A 23,551-nucleotide genomic window follows, 5' to 3' on the forward strand; every position below is an offset into this window, starting at 1 on the left:
TAGGTTTTGTCCGACCTACTTAGCTATAGCATAATTTTATCTTAACATATTTAACTACATCCTGTGTATGAAGAAATAATGCTTCTACATTAAGAAGCATTAAGATCATAGATCTAAAGTGTCTCTTTCTTTTCTCTAACATTGAGTTAAAATATTTCCTGTATAATCAGAAAACACCGACTACATCCATTGGCTTTGCTTTGGAACACTAGCTCCTGATAACAGTCATCATCTGCAAGAATAAGAGAAAGCCACACACACTTCTGTTTCCGCAACATGACAACTTTCTTAAAACCAGAAATTATGTGTGAAAGGAGACTAAATAACAAAAAGAAATGTGCTTCCATCCACCCCGATTAAATCTTCTTGGAAACAGAGATAAGAAACAAAACGAAAAATCCATTCCTTTTGGAAAATGAGTCTTTAACCTATGGGTTGGTTGATTTTGAAAAGGAATTAGATTCTAGGCCCACATATCACACATTCATAATATAACGCCATTGTCTCATCTCTCACTAGATATGCTGCTATGACTTTTAAGCAGAGGGAACATTTAACAAGAAGCAACCTAGGGAAGGGACGATCTAACTCAGACATCAATAATTCATTTATCAGAAATAGGAGTAGTGGTATGAAATGCCAGGAGACTGTTTCATTTACGGGGAGGTATTTTCTATTTTAAGCCTGGAACAATACAGGCAGCTTTATTCGGCAAGCTAATATGAATGGAGGCACAGCTGAACGGGAGAATAGGTTTTATGGTCTCCTCTAATAACGGTATTTCTTTAGCATCAGTTATTTAGGTCTGACACACCACTATTTGGGCACTTGAAGAAGTGACAAGAAAGGAATTTTTATAACTTTTGAACTTTAGAGGCAATTACCTTTACCCCAAAGCGTTCGCACTACAAATGTAATCATGTTACGTCTAAGAGATATGATTTGCATAAAGTTGTGAGGGTACATTCTCTCTTAGTACTAACAACCCTTCGGGTGTTACAGCTTCTTACTAAGTCATCTCCCAATTCAGCCCATTAGTTGGCAGCCTATATTATTTCATCATTGTATCCCCCAAGCATTTAGCACAGAGCCATTCACAAAGCAGGGTCTCAATGAATAGCTGCTGAATGAATGAACAAATGTAGCCAAGTGTCAAATAATTCCAGATATGCTCTGAAGCCTAGTGGTCAGATTGTACAATGAGGAGACCCTTGCCTAGAATATGCCTCAACTTCCCCATTCTGATGATGATTAGAAATTCCTCCTCTTCGCTATCTTACATTAAATTCAAGGACTCCTGCTCCACTGCGGGAGATGGGGAAATGGAATTAAAGAAAAGCAGATTTACTGTAGATTGAACGATTCATAGCTCTCAGATCCTAAAGAAGCAAAAAGACCTATCCAAACCTCTAACCTTGGAAATACACAAAGACCTCCAAGTCTTAATTTAAATTTGAAATGGCCATTGGCATGTATATTTTGAGATACTTATAATTTTTAACTGATTATTTCTCAAGAACTGGATATGGGAAGAGAACGCAATTATAATTATAGCTATAATTATCTAGCACCTATTACATAGTCAGCAGTATGCTTGGTGTTTTACAAACTTTATTGCTACTCTTTAGAGGTATTATTATGCCTATTTTAGAGATTAAAAACAAGTAACTAAAGCTCAGAGTAGTTAGACCCAAAGACCATAAAACTAATCAAGGAGAACCAAGGCTAAAAGCCAACTTTTCTAAACTACAAACCCACTCTTATTTCCTGAGGCCAGGTGACATCTATTCAAACAGATTTTATCTGTCTCTGGATGCACGCTTAAAGACAGATCCATCAATCATACCTATAGTTATGGTCTAGTGAGCAGAGAGGATACTTTAACCCTAAATGCCTGAATATAAGCTTGTGGTTGGCCAAAAAAAAAAAAATCAGGCATCAACTATTGAGAAGATATAAAGGGACACCTGATGTCCCAGGTGACTGGTATGGACTGCTGGTGTTGCACCTCTGAAAATGCCATCTTTCACTGTCAAGACAGGAACAATACCTGCATCCTCCAATAATCAATCAAACCCACACTGTACTCCAAGAACCATGGACAGTGCTTAGAACGGGGCGAAACAGGACACACTAGAATAGCCCAGAGTGAGTGGGACCACGGTGATGCTTCTTGAACAAACGTCTTGGGAAGCAGCCAAGTTTAAAAGGAATCTTCACAAAGAACACAGTTTTTAAAAGGGAGCCTATGAAAAGTCAGCGAACATAGTATAGTCAGTTCTCCTATAACATTTGCCCTGAAAATATGAATTTTTTCCAATACCATTGATATATTAGAGAAGAATTTGAGCATAACGCAAAATTTGCATTTGTTTATGCGCAATTTTGTCCCCAAAACTCTAGGTGAATGTAGAAAACACCTAGCTGTACTGAGCCTGGTAGGAAGACACAAAACCCCAGAGTTACTATCGTCCTCAGGAGCACAACGGTCCACACTTGTCCACATCTGTGTGGCTATCTCCTCTTTGATTTTAGGTAATCCTCCTTCTTCTTCACAGTAACTTGCAAGCTGCCACACTTCCGAAAGCCATCCTGGGAGGTGTCCTCCATTCTGCTTAATTTTCCCCTTTCCTCTCAAGCTATTTCATAATTTTCCTCTCTATTCTGTGCTCTTCTTTAAGATTTTAATCTTCATCTCTTATTTCCTCTTACTCTTTTTCTCTTGCATACAGAACGTCAGGCCTGTGAGTAGGAGTAGACATAATGGGCACACGCTTGCACAAGCAAACTTCATGTCTTTTTCAACATAAAGTGCCACAGTTATTATAATTTTATACATTTCTTAACCATTTAACATGGATAAAACTGGGCTATTATTTTTAATAGGTCCCTATGATCTTCGTGTTTGTGTCACTGGTGAAGATTTTTAGTGTTGAGCCCCTACTTCATTTTCTTATTATTCCGTGGCTTTAGATTTTGCAGAGTAAGAGTATTTGTGGGAATGCATATATTGCATTATAGCAGAATGGATTACATATTGAAATTTATCAGTGGTGACTTTTAAGTACTGAAGCTTCAAGTTTCTTCCTCAGTGTTTCACGCTAGTTTGCAAATTAGGTTGAATGCATTAGCACGGATTGTCTCAAATTATAAGCCTTTGTGTGAAATTCACTATAACTTTAAACCGTGTAATCTAGACACTAATGAACAGTTCTAAAAGAAAAGTATCCATTTTAATTTAGATCTCTTTCTCTTTTTGTTAGAAAGTTCTGGAAAATTCTATCTACATTAATTTGCACATTAATACTTTCACCACTCACAACACTCAGTTGTTAATATTAACAAACAGCATATTTTCCACAGTAACATTTTGAAGCTTCTTTGTAGATGGTAAAAAGAGAAAGAAAGAAAAAAATCGATGCACAGTCATAATTATCTAGGTTGTTTTTTTAAGCTAAACTTAGTGACTTCTTTAATCAAATAATACTAGCTGAGAAATTTTTCCCGAAAGAAGAACACAGACTGGAAATAGTACATAATAAGTGGGCAAAACACCTCTCTTTGAAACTTCTGCGATCTCAAACTAAACCATGTAAATAAAATTTCAAGTTATAGTATCTAAATCACAGCATTATCCTAGAGAAGCTTTGCAGTAAAAGGAAAAAAGTTAATGTGATCTAGAGATTAGAAATATCTACTAACCTTTTAGAGAATCTGGGTCATCATAAACCTAAAAAAGCATTCCCATTTACTTTCTGAGGAATGTTAGGATATTTTATGTTATCAAATGGAGGTGCATTTTCACTTGCTTTCACAAAAACTACTGTACTAACTGGAAAGTGTAAATGTGGTTAAATGGGTTTCTATGGCTCTTGACTGTGGAGATAAGAAAGGCAACGTGCTCCACACGTGGCAAACCTCACAGGCATTTCAGGTGTATCAGTAGGAGACACATTCACTACAGAGGAGACGGGAGAAAAGCAGCAGCAACAATAGGAATTGGCAGAGACCTCAAGCACAGTATTCAATGATATTTACTGAATTTAACAAAATAAAGTAACTCTTTTTGGGGGTACTTTGTTTAGCCTCTCCCCTTAGCACCCTCATCCTCAACAAATGGGTCATGAGCCAATTACCACATGAGGGGCAATATTCCCCAGCTGCACCCTTAAGATCTGGAAATGCTGAGTCATTCCCCAGAGTTCTCTCTGCAACCATTCTTATTTCGTCAACCACCCCTTTTTATTACCAAGAAGCTTCAGTGGAGAGAGACTTGTTTATCTTGGAGCAAATTAGGGATCGTTTGTTACCAAGGATTTCTAAGAAAAAAAAAATTACTTCCCTCAGCAAGAGCAGAAAACAAAGCTCCTTGCCAGCCACACGCCAGCCACTCCTCACTTGAGCCTTACTTGTTCTCGTTGCTTGCATCATAACGAGGCATTGGATCCAAGTCATTCCCATTCACGTCACAACTTGCCAGAGCATCCTATGGCCACAGAGGAGAGAGCAAGGGAAAGGAGACGGACATTCATTAATTAGCCAGTAACCCGAAGGCTCATGCATTCTTAAACACATTTCTGCAAGAGTAATTATGTTAAATAATACACTCATGGTTCGGTGGTGTCAGGATGCCACGTTCAGTAATAATCCATGTTGTGTTTTTACCCCTTAAGGGGAAAAAATACTCTCCACGGACCAAAGAAGTGTCCAGTCCACTCTTGCCAGCACTTTTTCCCTCATACCTAGAACAGGCCCCTTACCCAATTCCTGCAAAGATGTCCTCAATTACCACCTTTTCTGTGAAGGACTCCTGTAGTACCCACAGGAAAGTGAGTTATTCTCCATGGACTCTCCATCTATTCCTTACTTCATTTCCTGAGTGTGCAAATTCCTTATCATAATTCAAACGTTTTTCTGAAGACAAAAATCATTCATGAATAATTGGCAAGCCAATTAAAAATCAGTGTTAGAAATTTACTATGTCAGGTATCTTGGGACCTGCATTAGACAATACTTGTCTGGTTTCAGATGTTTAATCTACTATAAAAGAGTCTACAGTTCAGACTTCTTACTAAGGCTGATGGCCTTTTGCCCCAACCAAATTAATGAACAGTTTTATTATACGCCAGGGTTTCAAAATGAGGCCAAAGTGTCTCTGAAACCAAAGTTGGGTTTAATAGTTTGCTTTTAAAAATGATTGTGAAAATCTCCAAATTACTAAGAAGAACTTACTGAATTGTTCCATCATTCAAATTTATGTCACTAGATAGAACGAATTTAGGACGATTTGAATTTTCAGATGCTTTATGATAATTCCCCATCAGTTTTAGTGAAAACAAATGCTGTCTTTGTTTTCCATCTTTATTGAAGCCTCTTGTTTCTGAAAATAATTTGTAATATACAAAGTCAGAAATGTTTGGGGGAATTAAGCAAAATACATATTTCATATAAAGGTGGTAAGTCGCTTCTTCCCATACAGAGGGGGCCCTGCAGCTGCCCTTAGTGGGCATTATGGCACAAAGGGCGTGTCTCTAGTGTAACTTACCAATTTTACAGATTGGTGGTTACCAGGGGGAAGGGGGAGGGGGGAGGGCAAAAAAGGATAAAGGGGCACATATGTATGGTGACAGATGGCACCTAGACTTCTGGGGGTGACCATGATGTTGTCTATACACAAGTCAAAATATAATGATGTACACCTGAAATTTATATAATGTTAAACCAATGTTACTGCAATAAACTAATTAAAAAAATAGTTTTTAAAGTTTTTTTTTTAAAAAAAAGGAAGCAGAAGACCACCGAACTGCCTGTGGGACCAAGACTGAAACCCAGGCCATCTGACACTCCATCCAACATGATTTTCTCTAGGAGAACTGAGAGGGCACCAGTACTGCTAATTACACAGATAAATTATGGAGAATTTTCTTTCAAAGGGGAAAAAAAAGAAAAAAGGTGAAGAATGCAATCACAATTAGGTTAAAGCTATTTGTATTTAATCAAATACATTCCTATATAGTGGGGAGCAGAACACCCCATTAAAAAAAATCTCTTCACATATGACAAGAAAGACTTCTTTGCTAGGAGATGAGTAGCCACAGTTCTGTGCTTTATATAACCTTGGCCAACTCGCTTTAGTTTTCAGGCCTCAGTTTCTACCTTATCAAATGAAGAGATTGAGCTGAAGTTCCCTTTTCAGCTCTAAGATTCTGTGCTGTGAAGAGATCCAGGTTTATCTGAGTGTGCTTGGAGGCAGGCTGAGAGCAGCCACTTGAATGTTTTGTTCAAACGAGAACTAAATGAATTTGCGGTCCCTCTTTTTTTTTTAACCTTAGGGAAAATCACCTAGTTCAGGGAAAACTGTTTCAATATTTCATTGTAAAAAATTAATTTTGTGAAGTTTCTTGGCTGAATTTTTGAAACAAAATGGGCAACAGAATAGACTATTGCAAGGAAAAGTAGTTGAAGTCGATGGAAATGTAATACGATAATGGGTGTGACTGGTGAAGGAAGGTCTTTGTGGGTCAGAAATATGGGTGACTGTGTGCGCCAGTGGTAGCTTCTGATGTGCCGAGGAAGTGACTTGGAAGTATTTTACTTGCAAAGATAAAATGGAGTCTTTTCAGGTTAGTGACAAAAGGAAAATTAAGAGAGATTAAGTGTCATGAAATAAGTGAGATTGAGCAAATAAGAAAGAAACATTCGAGAGACTTTACAGCAATTTCTACCTAAATGGTTTCATGAGAAGCTGAAGCAGTAGGTGCGAGGCCAGAGACGAGAAGGTCACAGAGACAGACACACACAGTGATTCCCATTGTGCAGAGAAATTAAGCCTTCCCATGCCGAAGACTGTCAGTGAAAGAGACGGACAGAGAGACAGAGAGATCAGAATTCAACAGGACATCGTGTCCCTTTCTGTGACTCTTGTCCTTAAGGAAAAGGCCACATCCACTCTGAGTAAGGCCAGGACAACACCCCTCAGGGCCACTGGGGTATCCAGCAGTTACTGAGGAGCAAACAGCAGAGAGAGGCAGTGGGCACGCTAGGATGGCAACTCCTCTGTGCGGATGTGCAGAGGGAACCAATGGGCAGGGCACATCTCACAATTCTCTGCTGGCTCAGGGCACAGTGGGATGGGCTGGGCTTGCTGAAGACCCTCCCTTAATGACCATGAAGTGGAATATAGAAGAGAAAAATTTGAGGAGATGTGTCTTCCCAGTTATAGCCCGGGGTTTTCTGTGGGGCCCCTCCTTAAACAGAGGGCAAAGCTTCCCGCCTGATCTATGACTTTCCTCCTAAAGGGTCAATATGAGTCCTGTAAAGGGAAGTGGGCTTCACTGTGATTTAGAGCTGCTTATATTTTCCAGAATATAAGAGAAACTTGTAAGCTGATAGAACATCATCCAATTTAAGATCAATTTTTTTCAATACCAACGTGAAATACAATTTAGGAAAACTCATGCAGCCAAAATTTGGGAATTAAAAGGAACCACGGAGGAACAGAGAGGGACATGGGTAAAAGTGAGTGCAGTTTAAGTGGGTTTGCAGCAATATCATTGTTCCTGGGTGGAAATAGTTGTCAACAGAAAAGAAGTTAGAGAATTCAGGAGACATGGGTGTATGCGGGATCCATGAGGAGTTTCCGCTGAGCTCTCATGGGGATCAGAGTTTTATCTGCAGATAATAGGGAGTCATTGCAGGCTCTTTAGAAACAAGATAAATATTTTAGGGAGAACACCAAGGTGTCAGGAAACACAAATTAGCAACAGATAGAAGACAGCATATTGGGAGATAATTATGACACTTTTAACCCAACTTAAGGAGGAGAAGCCGATGGAAGGGATCAGTTTGGAGAACAGAGGACACAGGGGTCATTGACACATTTCCGGGCAGTGAATATCACAGGGAAAGAGGGGACCCAGAGGCTCTAGGGGCAGAAACTGACCCCTGTGTCCAGGAACAGGCTACCAACACACTGAGCACCGGGTATCAAGACCATGGTTTTCAATGAAAGCACGGAGCTTCAGCACTTTCGCTTGCTCTGTGATCTTGGGCTCATCTTCTGTTCTTTCTAAGTCCTGGAATCATGGTTCTTTCTTAAGAAAGGGAATTGACTGATTCCTAAGGACTACTGGGAGGCTGATCAGCACTGTACTTTAAAAAGGAGAGGCAGAGAGAGAAAGAGAACAGCAGAATACCTTGAGAAAAGTTCTGAGTACACTTTTCTCCATGAAAGAAACAAAGAATGTTGTCTGGCTGCCTGGATGAACTGTTGAGAAGAGCAGTTGTCATCAGTAGCAGATGGTGTTGGTGGTGGGGTTTCTGCTACTGTATCACCTGCTTTCTGTCATCAGAACATCAGAAGCATGAGAGTTGAAATCATTATCTCACGCTTCCTGTACTCCGAGAGCACATCTTTCACAAGATGCGAGCAGCGCGCAGAACCTATTGTACGTGTTAGTTCCCCCTTTTTGATAATCCTAACATGAGCTCCCTTGCTTCCAAGGAGGGAAGGTGTTCTGACCACAGCAAACACTCACATAGTTCTGCATCAGATCCGGATGGGTTCTCTCAATGCCGTCGTCCAGGATGGTGACCACAATGTTCTTTCCCGTGTAGCCTCTCTTCCAGGCGCCTTCAATATTCATGTCCGATTGGCAAGGATGCGTGTTGTCACTGCAATGCTAAAGGAGGAAGAGGGAGAAGTGGACTTTGCAGTTACTCAATAGTGAAGAGATGAGAGAATTACCTACTTGTTAAGATAATGCATTAAATTAACAAAAATTTGGTGGACTGCCTGGTTGAGTAGAAGGACACAGGAGACTCCAGCAGGATCACAAGGGGAGGTGGGAAGGATAGATGTGGGGAAGGCAAGCGAAATAGAAGTCTCTTCTGCTAGCTCTGCCCTGTTCTAATATCATAGATCCTTTGGGAAAACATAATAAAATGAAGTATATCTCAACAACAGAATAACGGATGCATCATTTTATTGTTAGTGTATATTATTGACACATAAAAAGGCATTATGTAGCATTTCATTTATAAATCCAAACTAAGTAACTGAAGAACAAAGCCTTATGATTTCTTCACCAGGTACCTAGAAGCTGATTCAGCTACAAAGAGCTAACTCAGGCAGTGTCAGCCAGTGGTGTGCTGCTGTGAGAAACCCATGAACGAGAAATAATAACAGCTTCTTCAAACTTCCTTCAATAGAGTAACAATGGCTGTTGGACCATAGTTTGTAGGGGGTCAACACTCATTCAGGGCTACTTTGAGAAGGGAAAGAAGAATAGTGTCAAGTACAGAAAGGTGACCTCCGCAGGAAAATGCATGTGAGGGCTTCAAGGTTTATATAGAAACATTGAACCTTAGCTCATTATGAGTAGTCATTTCATTCCACAATGGCGACAACACACAAACATATTGAGAAATGAATTAAACCAGTAGCTTTTCCTGATATAATTTACTAGCCTTTGTCCAACCTACACAACTGTTCCTTCAAAGTCCATCTCTTTGAAATATCCCTCTAAGTGGTGTGTTTTCCAGGTTCTTAAGACTCAGCAGACGAACAAAGGGAGAGAAATGTGCTGTAACATAATGCCATAGCAACAGAGCCACCCCAGGTCTTTCACCATTCACTACTTTCTTCCTGCTCTGTAACAGTTTAGCACTTCGGGAGCGGAAGAGAATGTGAGCTTTGTATGCGCTAAGCATGATGGAGACCCCACTGCCATTGATTCATCCAACACATATTTCATCAAGCACCTACTATGTGCTGGGATATGGCAGTGAACAAGGTCCCTGTCCTGATGACCCCTCTAAAGAGGAGGTACAGATAATAAATAAATAAACAAATGAGACCACTTGGAGCACTCCTATGTTTTACAGAATTACAGATGGCGATACCATGGTGAATGCAGGGGTCTGAGCACACCACTTTAGTGACACTTTTGTGGTCAGAAAGACTCCAGTCTCTGAGACAGTGAAATGTCAGCTGAGACATGACTGATGAGAAAGAGTTGGTCTGCCCAAGAGCCGGAGACAAGCGTCTTGGCAGAGGACACAACAAATGCAAAGACTGTAAGGAGGGACAGGGCTTAGCACACTGAAGAAAGAGAAAGAAGGCGGGGTATTGCTGAATCCTAGTGAATGAGGGAGAATGGCAAGAAGCCCACTAGAAGGGGAAGTGAGGTCAGATCATCTAGGGCATTGTAGCCCCGACTTGGCTTTTATTCTAAGTACAACCTAAATGGAAGCTCATCTCTTTCCAAACTTTGCCCCTCAAAATCAGATGCTAACTAGTGACAGACGCCTCTAACGCCCCCTAACATGAATTTGTTGATTAATTTATTCCCCAAATGAGACTGCCTTTGTTGAATGGTATAAACACAGGAGTAGTTTCAGGGATTCATTCTAACAAAGAGTGTACCCATTTTTCATCACAGATAATACCAGTTTCATAGAGAATAGAGAATGCTTTATGAACATTTGCATCTTTCTCCCACCTTCTTGACTTCTTTCTGGCACTTCAGGCCAACACACACTCTACTACTGTACTCTGTCCTCCGCTGATCCAAATTCTACTCTCCCCATCTCTCCTCAGTGACACCAGGCACAGCTCAGGTCCTACTTCCTCCTACAAAGTCTTCTTGAGTTCTCCAGCCTTCTGTCTGTCTCTTCCCCTTCCATGAACTTAGGCACACACCACACACACACACACACACACACACACACACTCTGTTCTACACAATCCAACCCCTACTCACTGAATTCTGCTGAACTGTTGTTGACTGCTGAATCTTGTGCGTGAATTTTGTCTCCTTGATTACGAGCCCCTAGAACTAAGTCTAACCTAGGACTTCAGTAAACATTGGTTAATTAATTACACAGCAGAAATGAGAGTATATCTTCACTACATTTCCAAGTTCAAACCTGCCGTTATGTTTACTGTTCCAACCACTTCAGCAATATCACGCCAGCTAATGCTTGGTTAACAGAGACGATCATGAGAGAAATAGGGTGGATTTCTGAAATTTCTACGTTTTTCAGAAGTCTCATTCTGGCCAAGAGTTTGGGCCTTTCCTGACCAAATATTTTAATTTAACACAAAGTAACTTTGACAGATTTCCATTTCATTTTTTCTTTTTCAAAACCTGCTCTGGCCACCTGTGGTATCGTTTGTGACATGCAGTAATGTTCATGTGGCCAAGAGGTGGGCCGGAGGAAGGAAATGCACAGGAAATGGGTAACCCACAAATGGGATAACCGTACTGGAGTAGAGAGATGCTGCCTGAAATTGTAATTACGAGAATTGAAGAAAACCAGCCGTCTATGGAAAACATGTGTGTTAAAAGTGCAGCAATTAGGTTTCTTTCTTCTGCTTCTCTTGAATCTGACTTTACCATTAAATGTTTTTGTACCACCTTTTTTCTTTTCATCCACCAACATGGTATTGCTGGAATGGGAAGAAGAAACAACCAGTTGATACTTTCATTTGGATAATCTAACAGAGTAGGTAACCAAAATGTCAAAGGAAAAGATGATCAGAGCCTGGTGTGTTTCTTGTAAGTTAATAATAAGGCTAGAGGACCCTTAAATCAGAACCCTAAATCCTGAATGTGAACCTTAGATTTTTAACGTGTATTTCAAGTGGTCCATGCTTCCAAATGTGTTTCTAATATAGTTGTTTCTAGTATAGTTGTTTAGATACCCAAGATACCCGAAGAGCAAAGACTGTGGAAAATATTGATGCCAGTCAACAATGACCAAAGAGAATGAGTTAATCATTTCCTCACGTGCCTGATCAAAATGGTCTTTAAACTGAGCTCTATTTACTTGACAGGAATCTGTGTGACAGTAGCACTCAAAGGCAAAAGGAACACATGCTAGGCGTGGTTCCCTCACACACGGTCAAGCAAGTTGAGATCTCTGACAGAGCTAGAACTGAAGACTAGTTTCTGGATTGTGTTACCACATATGCAGTCCACAGACTGGTATTCACAAAAGGGGGCAGTCAGAAACTTCCAGCATATTTGAAGCTGATGAAAACCACATATGTGCACAGTGTATGCAAGATAAATATTTATAGTAAATGTAGGTACCTTCAGTTCTCAATAATGTACTGTATTTCAATGATGGTCGATGCACAGATGAGTAAGTATTTAGAAATGACACAAAATGGAAAATATCTGCAGAAACAATGGTTACCACCTAGGACTCCCACTTCTTTATCCATAAAAGCTTTTATTCCTTTTAGAAATGAAATTTTAAAGAGACTGTTCTGTGAGTTCTAGAAACAGAGTTTTCCATACCAGGGTTATGAGCTATTCTGCTATAAACCACTCTGGGTGTGTCCACTTCTCTTGTGTCTTCATAAACATATCACAGTGTTTGCCTAACGAAAGAACAGTTTATACCCAAAATAAACACCTTTGTTATGTTCTCATCATCATTTTCTTCAGACTAGGAGGAAAAAACCCTCAATGTCATTCTTTTTAAACTTCTCCGAGTTCTGAGGGTCTCCAATGATCTGCCAGTTTATAAGCTGCCAATAGCCTAACACTGAAAACATCTGTTGTTCATTGTTATTGATACAGTGGCTCAGAAGACTAAATCTCTGACTATACGATGTAATAAGAAAGCAGAATTAAATATACAGGAAATCTGTTCTACAGATAAATTCAGAAACATATCTAGTCCACTTAGTAAAATGTATATACACTTGAAATTCTTCATAAAATTTTGGGTCCAAGAGCTCTAAGAAATTGAAAAAAATAGAATTGATACTCTCTTACATGGAAATATAACTGACATCTACTAGATCCTTAGAAGGCCAAGCATTGTACTAATCACTTTTATATGGACCGGCTTCATTTAAGACTCAGAACTATTTGAGAGACGTACTTTTACTTTTATCATCTGCTTTTAACAGATAAAGAAAATGAGACTTATCAGTCTAGGTGCACTTCTAGAGTTCAAACAGCTGGTCAATAGTAGAATTAGGATTCAAAACCAAGCAATCTGACACCAGACCACAGAAACTCTTCAACTGTTAAAAATTGAAACAGAAAGGGCTTAGAGGAAAGCAAAACACACGCAAATTCAGATAAGGAGTGAATGCTGGACAAGATAGCACCAATAAAGAAATTCAAATACTGGACATTTCACTGACCTTAGCACTGTGATCAGTGCGTTCACGTGATAAGGTGAAACATAGTTGGATAAGACTTCAGAGACATTCCAATTTTCCCTCATTCCACTTATTGCAACACACCTTTTAGGAAATCACCAAGTTTCTATTTGAATAGTTTCAATGACAGGGAGCTCACTTCTTCACTAAACAGCCAATGATGTGCTGGTATATCAGTTCTTTTTTAAGAAAGAATTGATTTTGTAGTGTTTGCCAATTTCCATGGTGTAAATACTCACATCATGGCCAGTTTTAAACTACCACGCTTGCAAAATGCCTGAATGCGTAACAAGAAGATTTCATGAGCTGTCAGAAGGCTGCTCCAGCATACCACTGGAAATGGCTCACTCAACTGGTAGTCGGGACCCGTTTCTGATGAAGTCATCCCTTCCAACGGGTCTGACATCTGCTTCTCAGTACGTGGGGACCACTAGGAAGTGCCTAGGCTTAGTTCTCCCCTTTGCAGTTTCAGACAATAATTTTCCTTCCTCTTGCGTCTATTTGGACAAGATCTTCCTTCTTTTTTTTTTTTTTTTTTTTTAGGAAGATTAGTCCTGAGCTAACTACTGCCAATCTTTCTCTTTTTGCTGAGGAAGACTGGCCCTGAGCTAACATTCATGCCCATCTTCCTCTATTTTATATGTGGGACGCCTGCCACAGCATGGCTTTTACCAAGTGGTGCCATGTCCACACCTGGGATCCGAACCGGCAAACCCTGGGCTGCCGAGAAGCGGAACGTGCGAACTTAACCACTGCGCCACCAGGACAGCCCCAAGATCTTCCTTCTTTAACTTTTATTTCTCTAAGATACCTAAAAAAATTGGACTTTGGACTTTTGTGAGGCCATAAGCTGATGCACTCTCCTTGGGATATATGAAGTAGAGATTCTGTGACTCCAAAACTGAAGATGCCTTCACAGATTTTTCAAAATTAAGCTAGGGAAGTTCTAAGACATTAATTACTACATTTATGAGCTGACTTGATGGACTTCAAATCCTTTGTTATGGCACACACGCCAAAAAAAAAAAATGCCCTTGGCCAAAACAGATTCAATGTCCAATTATTCAAGGATGATTATTCAATTTGTGAATTTTCCAGAAATCCCAAGGAAGCCCAGAATGTTTCAACAATATCAAATGCAGCATAGCAGCTAAAGACTCTAGCTAGGGGAATCAGGAAGAGGAAAGGTTAAATTCCACCTTGCTACTGTCCAGCTATATGACTTTGTCTAGTTACCTACATTCTTAAAACCTAATCTGCAGTTCGAATGCAGAGAATTGCTATCAAGATTAAAGAAGGTAAAGTATATAACAAATGGCTGCTGTTATTATGATCAAGTTGTTGTTGATGGCAGCACATTCATAGGAGGCATCAGTGCTTCTAATAGTTTAGAGAAGACAACCTTGGTTTAAAACAAAAAAAGAGAGATGGATTACTACAAAATAATGAGATGATGGTTCTCTTTATTGTCTGGAGAGATAGGTTAGACAAACTTTAAGGGGCAACTGATCATTTGTAAGGATTGCTGAGATGACCTGAATATTTTACATTTGGGGCTGGGGGCCTCGGCTGGTGGATGGAGACTGGGGGTGAAGTGAAGGAGCATAGAACAGCTTCCAGTTATTTTCTGGCATATTGGTCAAATGGCCTCCTATGAACGAATCATCATGTTTTACTCTAGTCATTTTCACCAGTATTCCAACTCCACTAGAACCATGGTTTGCGTCTACTATAATATCAATTTGACAAAGGATCATTTCTCACAAAATTTTAGGGATGTTCCATATAATACCAGAAAAAAAAAAAAAAACGGAAAATAGTAGATGCTAGAAGACAGACTGTGGTGTACAAAATATGCCTATATAAAGAAAAATGAGAATAAATCCAATTCCTGAAATTCTACTCATAACTGAGGATTCAAGATATTGAGGCAGGACAGTTAACTGATCTTTCACCAAGGAGCAAAGGTAACACAGTTGATACAGAATAGGGAAGGGACTCTGCCCCTCACCCTTAGCCACCAGGTCCGGTGCCTCCAAGCCCAGTTATTTCCGAATTCAAGATAAGCAACCTTCCAACCGCAAAACTGCCTCCAAGCAGTCAGCCTGACTCCCGCATGTGCACAAAGCCTCGAGATGACCACTATACGACCTTCCTGAGCAACACCTGCCATGTTGGACCGACTGGGCAGGCACAGGGACCACAACCCCGATGGGCCACTGTGAAGACACCACCACCAGGAAGAGGGAAGCAGGACACCTCTAGAGGTGGAGAATCATGACATTAGTTCACTCCCCTCACCCCATAAAAGACTCAGGACAGCTCCCTTCAGAAAACCGCTAGAGAGCCACATCTCCTGTGCCATCTCCCATGTGCTTGAGCATAAGCCCCAATAAATCTTTGTCTGAGATTTTGGTTGGCCCTCTAGTCAATTTCTGCTACACAGAGAGCTTAAGAACCTAGGGTTGGTATCACAATGGGCCAAAGATAGTCTTTTCAACAAATGGTGCTGGAACAACTGGATATCCACATGCAAAAAGTGAATTGACACAGACATTACACTCTTCACAAAAATTAACTCAAATGGATCACAGACCTAAATGTCAAATGCAGAACTAAAACTCCTGGAAGATAACATAGGAGAAATCCTAGATGACTTTGGGAATGATGATGACCTTTTAGATACAACACCAAAGGCACAATCTGTGAAAGAAGTAATTGAAAAGCTGGCCTTCATTAAAATTAAAAACTCTTGCTCTGTGAAAGACAATGTCAAGAGAATGAGAAGACAAGCCACAGACTGGGAGAAAATATTTGCAAAAGACACATCTGATAAAGGACTATTATCCAAAATATACAAGGTACTCTTAAACTCAACAATAAGAAAACAAAGAACCTGATTTAAAAATGGGAGAACAGACACCTCACCAAAGATATACAGATGACAAATAGGCATATGAAAAGATGTTCAAGACATCATACGTCATTAGGGAAATGCAAATTAAAACAAGATACTGCTACACACCTATTAGAATGGCCAAAATGCTGAACACTGACACCACCAAAGCTGGCAGGGATATGGAGCAACAGGAGCTCATTCACTGCTGGTGGGAAGGTGAAATGGCGTGGCCACTTTGGAAGATAGTTTGATGGTTTCTTACAAAACTAAATATACTCTTACCATGCGATCCAGCAATTGCACTCCTTGATATTTAATCAAAGGAGTTGAAAACTTATGTCCACACAAAAACCTGCACATAGACATAGCAGCTGTATTCATAATCGCCAAAACTTGAAAGCAAGCAAGATGTGCTTCAGTAGGTAAATGGATAAATCAACTGTGGTGCATCCAGACAATGGAATATTATTGAGCACCAGAAAGAAATAAGCTCTCAAGCCATAAAAAGACATGGAGGAACCTTAAATGCATATTACTAAGTGAAAGAAGCCAATCTGCAAAGGTTACACACTGTATTATTCCAACTATGACATTCTGGAAGAGGTAAAACTATGGAGATGGTACAGAGATCAATGGTTGCCAGGGTTTGGGGATCAGGGTATGAATAGGAAAAGCACAGAGGATTTTAGGGCAGTGTAAATACTCTATATGATAGTATAATGATGGATACATGTCATTACACATTTGTCCAAACCCAGAGAATGTACAATACCAAGAGTGAACCCTAATGTAAATGATGGATTTTGTTGGATGATTATGATGTTTCAATGCAGGTTCATCAACTGCAAGACATCTACCACTCTGGTAGGAGAGGTTGATAATGGGGAGGCTATGCACGTGTGGGGGCAGGAGGTATATGGGAAATCTCTGTACCTTCCCCTCAATTTTGCTTTGAAGTTAAAACTGCTGTAAAAAAAATAAAGTCTTTTAAAAGCAGAAGGAAAAAAAGGAATTGAGCAGAGCAGCCAAAAGATAACTGGATGATCCATGGATTTAGTTAAGTGAACAACATTTCTCTCATTTGTAAATTTTGTCATCTTCTTTGAATCTTTCCAAACCTGACACATCTTGAAATAGAAACTTTCAGTCCTAAAAATACTTAACAAAGCAAAAACCAATAAGCCAACCAACAAATATTGTCTCCTGTAAGGAATCTCTACATGTTTTATCTTAGTGTTTGGAGAACTGGTTGCAGCTATCTTACCTGGCCTTGCTGCTAAAGGGTAACCAGGGCCTCTAAAACTTTCTGGATATTTCTGAGACACTGAGACTAAGCCTACCTTGATATGTATAGGCCACTATACCTGCCAGGGTTTACATGAGTCTCAAATACGTCAGGTCCAAAAACTGAGTCAGGTTTTGGAAATCTGAGTCGGAAACCACTGTCTCCTTCTCTCTTGTTCCTATAGTTATTCCATAAATCCTTCCATTATTCACAGCACCTTGCAATTCAGACCATGGCCCTGACCCACTGCTTTTAACCTTTCTAACCCATCTTATGCTTCCAATCTATCCCCCTTTCGTTCAAAACAATTTTTTCTTACTTAACACTTACAAGCACTTACTACATTCTGGTCACTATACTGACCATGACACTGTCCCTATGCTCAAGTCCTTGAAGTCTGGTCTATGTGACAAACAAGGAATTTTACAAAAACACATGTTAACTATTACAATGGGGGTTCTCAGGGTACCGTGGAACAGGGAGCCTGGTCAGGCACAAGCGTGGGAAGACTGAGAACACTTCCTAGAGAAAATGACATTCATTCATTCATTCATTCATTTATTTATTTAAGATTTTATTTTTTTCCTTTTTCTCTCCAAAGCCCCCCGGGTAAATAGCTGTATATTCTTCGTTGTGGGTCCTTCTAGTTGTGGCATGTGGGACCCTGCCTCACCGTGGTTTGATGAGCAGTGCCATGTCCGTGCCCAGGATTCGAACCAACGAAACACTGGGCTGCCTGCAGCAGAGCGCGCGAACTTAACCACTCGGCCACGGGGCCAGCCCCAGAAAATGACATTTAAACTGAGCCCCCAAAATATGAGTTGACTAGCCAGAGGGCAAGCAGGGGATGAAAAGGATGTATTTATTTTTGATAAGGGAATAGAATAATCAAAGAGAGACTGGAGTGTTCAAGGAACTGAAAGAAATTCAGTATAGCTGGAGAATACAGATGCAAGAGATGACGAGAGATGAGAAAAATGGAAAGAGATGAGACTGGAAAGGTAAGCACAGGCCAGAAGCCTGTAAATATTCTTATAAGCCATATTTTTTTTTAAATTTGAGCTTTATTGTAATTCGATGTAAAACCATTCAAGGGTTTTTTGTTTCTGTTTTGAAAGATTTTAGTTTTCCTTTTTCTCCCAAAGCCCCGCAGTACGTAGTTGTGCATTTTTAGTTGTGGGTCCTTCTAGTTGTGGCATGTGGGATGCTGCCTCAGCATGGCTTGATGAGTGGTGCCATGTCCACGCCCAGGATTCGAACCTGTGAAACCCTAGGCCACCAAAGCAGAGTGTGCGAACTTAATCACTCGGCCACGGGGCCGGTCCCCATTCAAGGGTTTTAAGACAGGGATTGATAGCATTTGGATGTCTAAAATGCATCTCCAACTTAATTTCAAAGAAAAACACAATCTTTCCCCTCTGGCTCCTACAAAGCTGCTCCTGCCCAGGGCTCTCCATCTCCCCCACACCAGTATAAGGCATCTATGGCTCCTCTCCTTCTCCAACGTCCATCAGCAAATCCTTCAAAATATTTCTTAAACCTGACTTCTTCCTACCATCTTCATGGCTCCGCACTGATTCAAGGTACTATCACTTCTCACTCCTCTACAGTCTGTTCTCCATATGGTAGTAAAAGTGATCATGGTAACCTATGTTGGATGTATTCTCAATAAATATTCCCAATAATTCCTAAGCTCCAATGACTTTCCCTCACTCTAATATCCCAAGTCTGTTCCGTGGTCTATAAAATGCTTCATGACCTGATTGGAAGCCATCTCCCTGACCTCTTGACTCCCCTCTCATCCTTACTCTCTCTATTCCACTACTGTCCTTTTCCATCCCAACCCCACTCCCATCTCAAGGTCTTGATACTTGCTATTCTCTCACACTAGAATGTTCCTCAGAGAAGCACATGGCTCCCTCTCTTCTGCTCAAATATCACCTCCCAAGAGAGGCTTTCCCTAATCAATCTATCTGAAACAGCATTCTCCGTCATTCTCTACCCTTGACTCTGATTTCCATTTCTTCATAGCACTCATAACTATTGTATTACAAATCAGTTTGTCTCTAGTGTATGTCTCCCACACTGGACTGTAAGTTCCATGGAGGCTGCCATTTTGCCTTATTTATTTCTATATCTACAGTATCTAACATATAGTAGAAGTGCAAAATTATATGCCAATTGAATGACCGGATTGAGTTTTAAAAAGTCACTGTGGGTTCCATAGAACATGAAGGAAAGCATGGAGACCAATTGATTGGGAGACAGTTGTAGTGGTTGAGAGACGACAGTGGTGTAGATTAGTGGGAATAGCAGAAACTACAGTACATGATACATAGTAGGCATTCTAAATATGTGTTGTTAATGACAATGAATGAGTATGGTGAAAGAGGAATCAAGAATGATCAAATATCTGGCTTGGACTATACAGCAAACTGTAGGATCACTTACTAAGCAAAGAAACAGAGAAGAGGAGAAAATTTAGTTGGAGAATGAAAACACTGAGTTAGAAATATGGAAATTGAAGTAACATCCAAACAGGAGTAGGCTGTAGCAATTGGATATGTGGATCTAAAGTTTCTTTCTGCCCAGATCCACAACTGAATTCTTCCTAAAATTTTGGCATCATGCTACTTCTCATCACAAATTTTTTTCATCTATAAAGTGCTAACATCTTGGTCTTTGAGTTGCTCTACAATCTGGCAGTGAATATTCACTGTCTGGTGCCATTTGTTAACTCAAAGTTAAAAAATCCTTGGGGACAAAATAGAGTGTGTACATTTGATGGTCTTAGCAAAATTTGGGGTCACTACCAGATATGACTGATAGCAAAAATTGGCAAAAATTTTCCCCCACTCCCTGTACCTATGGTGCTGGCAATTTCTCCCCTTAAGCAACGAGGTTTTTTCTTCATCCTTCGAATCTGGGCTAGCCTGGCAACTTGCTTTGGCCAAAAGATTGTAGAAGTGACAGTGCCCCGTTACACCCTTTCTCTTGTAATCCTTCCTGGCTGCCATGTGAACGAGCCAAGGCAGCCTGCTAGAAGATGAGAGACCACATGGAACAGATAAAAGCTGTCCAGCTAAAACCACACTAGACTAGCTAGCCCCTAGCCGACCCACAATGGCTCACAGATACATTAGTGAGCCCACATAAAACCAGAGAACTGTCCAGCTGAGCTTGGCCCAAACTGGAGACATGCAGAATCATAAATAAACTGCTGTCGTGTTAAGCCACAAAATTTTGGCGGTGGTTTTTATACGGCAAAAGCCAACTAACATACAAGGTTATCAGTCTAAGGGAAGTCAGTCCAATCAGAAAGGTAGGAGAAAATCGGTGCATCAATTTGAAGCAGTTTATCTAGAAGAGAGGAAGGCTTGGCTGTACTTGGGGAGGAAGAGCAGCGAGGACACCTAAATGTATCAATTATATGATTCTAAAGCAAATTCTAAGATCCCTGCACATTCGTTCAAGCCTTCCCTTCACGGGAAGCCCAGTGTTCTTCCGCTTACCCCATCCAGACTCAAATGAGCAATCTCCGATTATATACGGGTTTTATCTTCCCAATAAAATTACAAGCCACTTGTGGTAATGGAGTCTGCATTATGTATCTTTAAAACCTCTAGAGTTCATAGTAAAAATACTCAATAATTTGTGAATTGATATTTAAGAGAGAAGGCAAAAGTAAATTTGGGGATAAAATGCAGAAGAAGATAATTTACATAATTAAGACATGTAATACACATAATAGAAATGGTTCAAATAAGATCTAGAAATCTTTGTCTTCCACACAGCGGCTCATAATACGGCACCTGCCTATTCAACTTTGCCAATGAAAAGATTCAAGAAATAACATAGGAAAAGTGTAGGGATGGAAGACTTCGCAAGGAATTATACAAGAAGAGAAGAAGACATTCCTTTGGGGGTGCCGATTATGCTAATATGCCACTAATGATGTTCAACACCCTTGGCAGAAGAAGTCAGAAAAGATGCAACCTAGTGACAGGTGAGCTATGAGCCCCTTACAGGCCTGGTGGGAAATTTCTCCCATCTGGAGAGGGGCTCAGGGGTGCAGGTCTGTTTCCTTTGGAACAACACAGGGCATGATAGAAGTGAATACTTCTTGACTCTTCTCTGGTTTTTGGTCAATGGCTTGACTTTAATATTGTCTTTCCTTCTAGGTCATGTAGTCAATTCTCCATGAGTTGAGGAGAAACTCAGTTTTACCAAATGACTTTCTTCCTGGATGACTATGAATCAAGAATCAAGTATTCCTAATACACTACTCTTTGCCAAATTGTGCAAATTAGTAAATTAGTAAATTGTGTTTGCTTAGGAATGATCTCAATTAAAATGTTTTCCCTAAGTGCCTATAAAGCCAAGAAACAATTCCTACGTTGCAGCTCATGAAAATGAATTTTAGAAACAACTGAGATGCATTATTTAATAATTATGTGAACATTAGCAAGAAGCAAACCTCATTCTTTTCTAAAATGTAATTTATTGGTTTCCATTGCTTACAAAACTCTGCTTGCATAGACATCTTCACCCTCTTGCTCTCCACTCTGTAAAAAGCTGGCTCAGAAATTCCTCTCTCCTCTTTTTCACCAGGATCTCAGGAAGGAGAGCTAAGAGATTAGTGAACTCTTCCCATTCTCTAAAATGAGTAGGACGCAGCATGGTTTGGACAAGCACAATCAACTGCCCCACTACTTTTATTTTTTCAAAATCACAGAAGAAAGTTTGCGAAAAAATGCTAGAAAACAATTGTTCTAATATGGGAGACATTTAAGGTCAGAGAGGAAGAATTTGAATATCATTTGAAGATAACTGAATGGCAATATTCTCATGAAACATAATGGTAGAGGCTGTTATTTTTCAGGTGAGAGGAAAATCCATTTTTCAGTTGAAAAAATAATGAAGAACAGGAATAAACTTATACAAGATCCTCCCAAACCCTCATTCATTTTGCAACCAGGTTTTTATCACGTAATCATTTTCTCTTAAATAGATGGATAGATGGATGGATGGATGGATGGACAGGTGGATGGACAAACAGAGGGACAAGGAGACAAATGGATGGACAAAGGATGGACAGAAAGCAAACAAATAGACAATACAAGTCCTATCACATTTCGATTTTTCTCAAATTTTTATTGAAAGATATGCCCCTTTCTAGTAAAAGCCACTTCAACTTCCCTAAGCCAACCCCTCAAACTCCCATAGATTAAATGCTCCCAAAGGATATTTTCAATCAAGACCAAGGAACAAAGATGACACATAGGTAGAAGAGGATACAGAGAGATGGAAGAGGAAGAGAGGATCAAATCTACGTAACAGTGACGCCATGCATATTCAAGTGATGTCCAAAACAGTTAGGTAGCTCATCCCTTTCCAGAATAAGAACGACTTGAACTTTCCTAAATAGAACACATTTAACTTGTTTAAAGTTAACACAGAGCAGCAGAAATTTGGTCTTAAACATTAACAGTGGTTCCCTTAATTTTTTTCTCAAAAAAAGGCATTAAACTAGATGCCTTTAAAGGACAAGAAAGATGTTAGTTTGTTGGAATTATATATAAAAATTAATGAGATGTGGAATTTCAAATAGTCTTTTCAGATTTTAAATTTGTTTCTCTCTCGATATATGAGATTACCGACAACTTTCTAAATATTCTGAGGTTCTCAAGGTTTTTGCCAGGCCCTCTAAGAAGTCATTACCCGAAATACATCTAGCTCCACAAGAAACCTGTAATAATTGTGGTATAAAAACTGTGAAAAGAGGGAATAATATTATTCAGTGTGTCAAAATTCTTCTTCTTAACCTTAAGTGATCATATCAGAAGAGACAGCGTGGTCAAAAGCCACCGTCATAACTAGTTGCAGACAAAATCTGAATTCACCTTTGCTTTTCTGTCAACACAATTGCCACTCTGACACCCACAAATCTCTCCTTTTTCTTAGTAACATGAATCATTCAGGTATAATTGAGTCTATATGTTTTTATATAAGCAAAAACTAGGCCCGCTATATAATGGAACAAAAAAGGTGTGCTTAGGAAAAGAGAAAAATTCCTTAGTATCCATAAATGCAGTTTATATTGTCAACTTTTTCTTTTTCCTTTCCAGTACAAACCAACTACCCCAAAACCTAATGGCTGAAAATAATAATTATTACGGCT

General features: G+C 39.8%; 1 protein-coding gene across 5 annotated transcripts in view; it reads right to left on the reverse strand.

Annotated features, from left to right (window-relative positions):
- PCSK5 (proprotein convertase subtilisin/kexin type 5) overlaps positions 1–23,551 on the reverse strand; it is a 436,496-nt gene that overhangs the window by 309,258 nt on the left and 103,687 nt on the right. For all 5 annotated transcript variants that reach the window (XR_011531551.1, XM_008515633.2, XM_008515632.2 and 2 more), the window contains exons 4-5: positions 8,538–8,681; positions 4,410–4,486 (exon numbers count right to left, since the gene is read on the reverse strand). Coding sequence is in view for 4 of the 5 variants with exons in the window: in XM_008515633.2 (XP_008513855.2) it covers positions 4,410–4,486; positions 8,538–8,681 (221 nt within the window). In the remaining variant the exon portion in view is untranslated. The remainder of the gene's footprint in view (positions 1–4,409; positions 4,487–8,537; positions 8,682–23,551) is intronic.

Source organism: Equus przewalskii, chromosome 22, assembly GCF_037783145.1.
Source record: "Equus przewalskii isolate Varuska chromosome 22, EquPr2, whole genome shotgun sequence".
Lineage (NCBI taxonomy): Eukaryota > Metazoa > Chordata > Mammalia > Perissodactyla > Equidae > Equus > Equus przewalskii.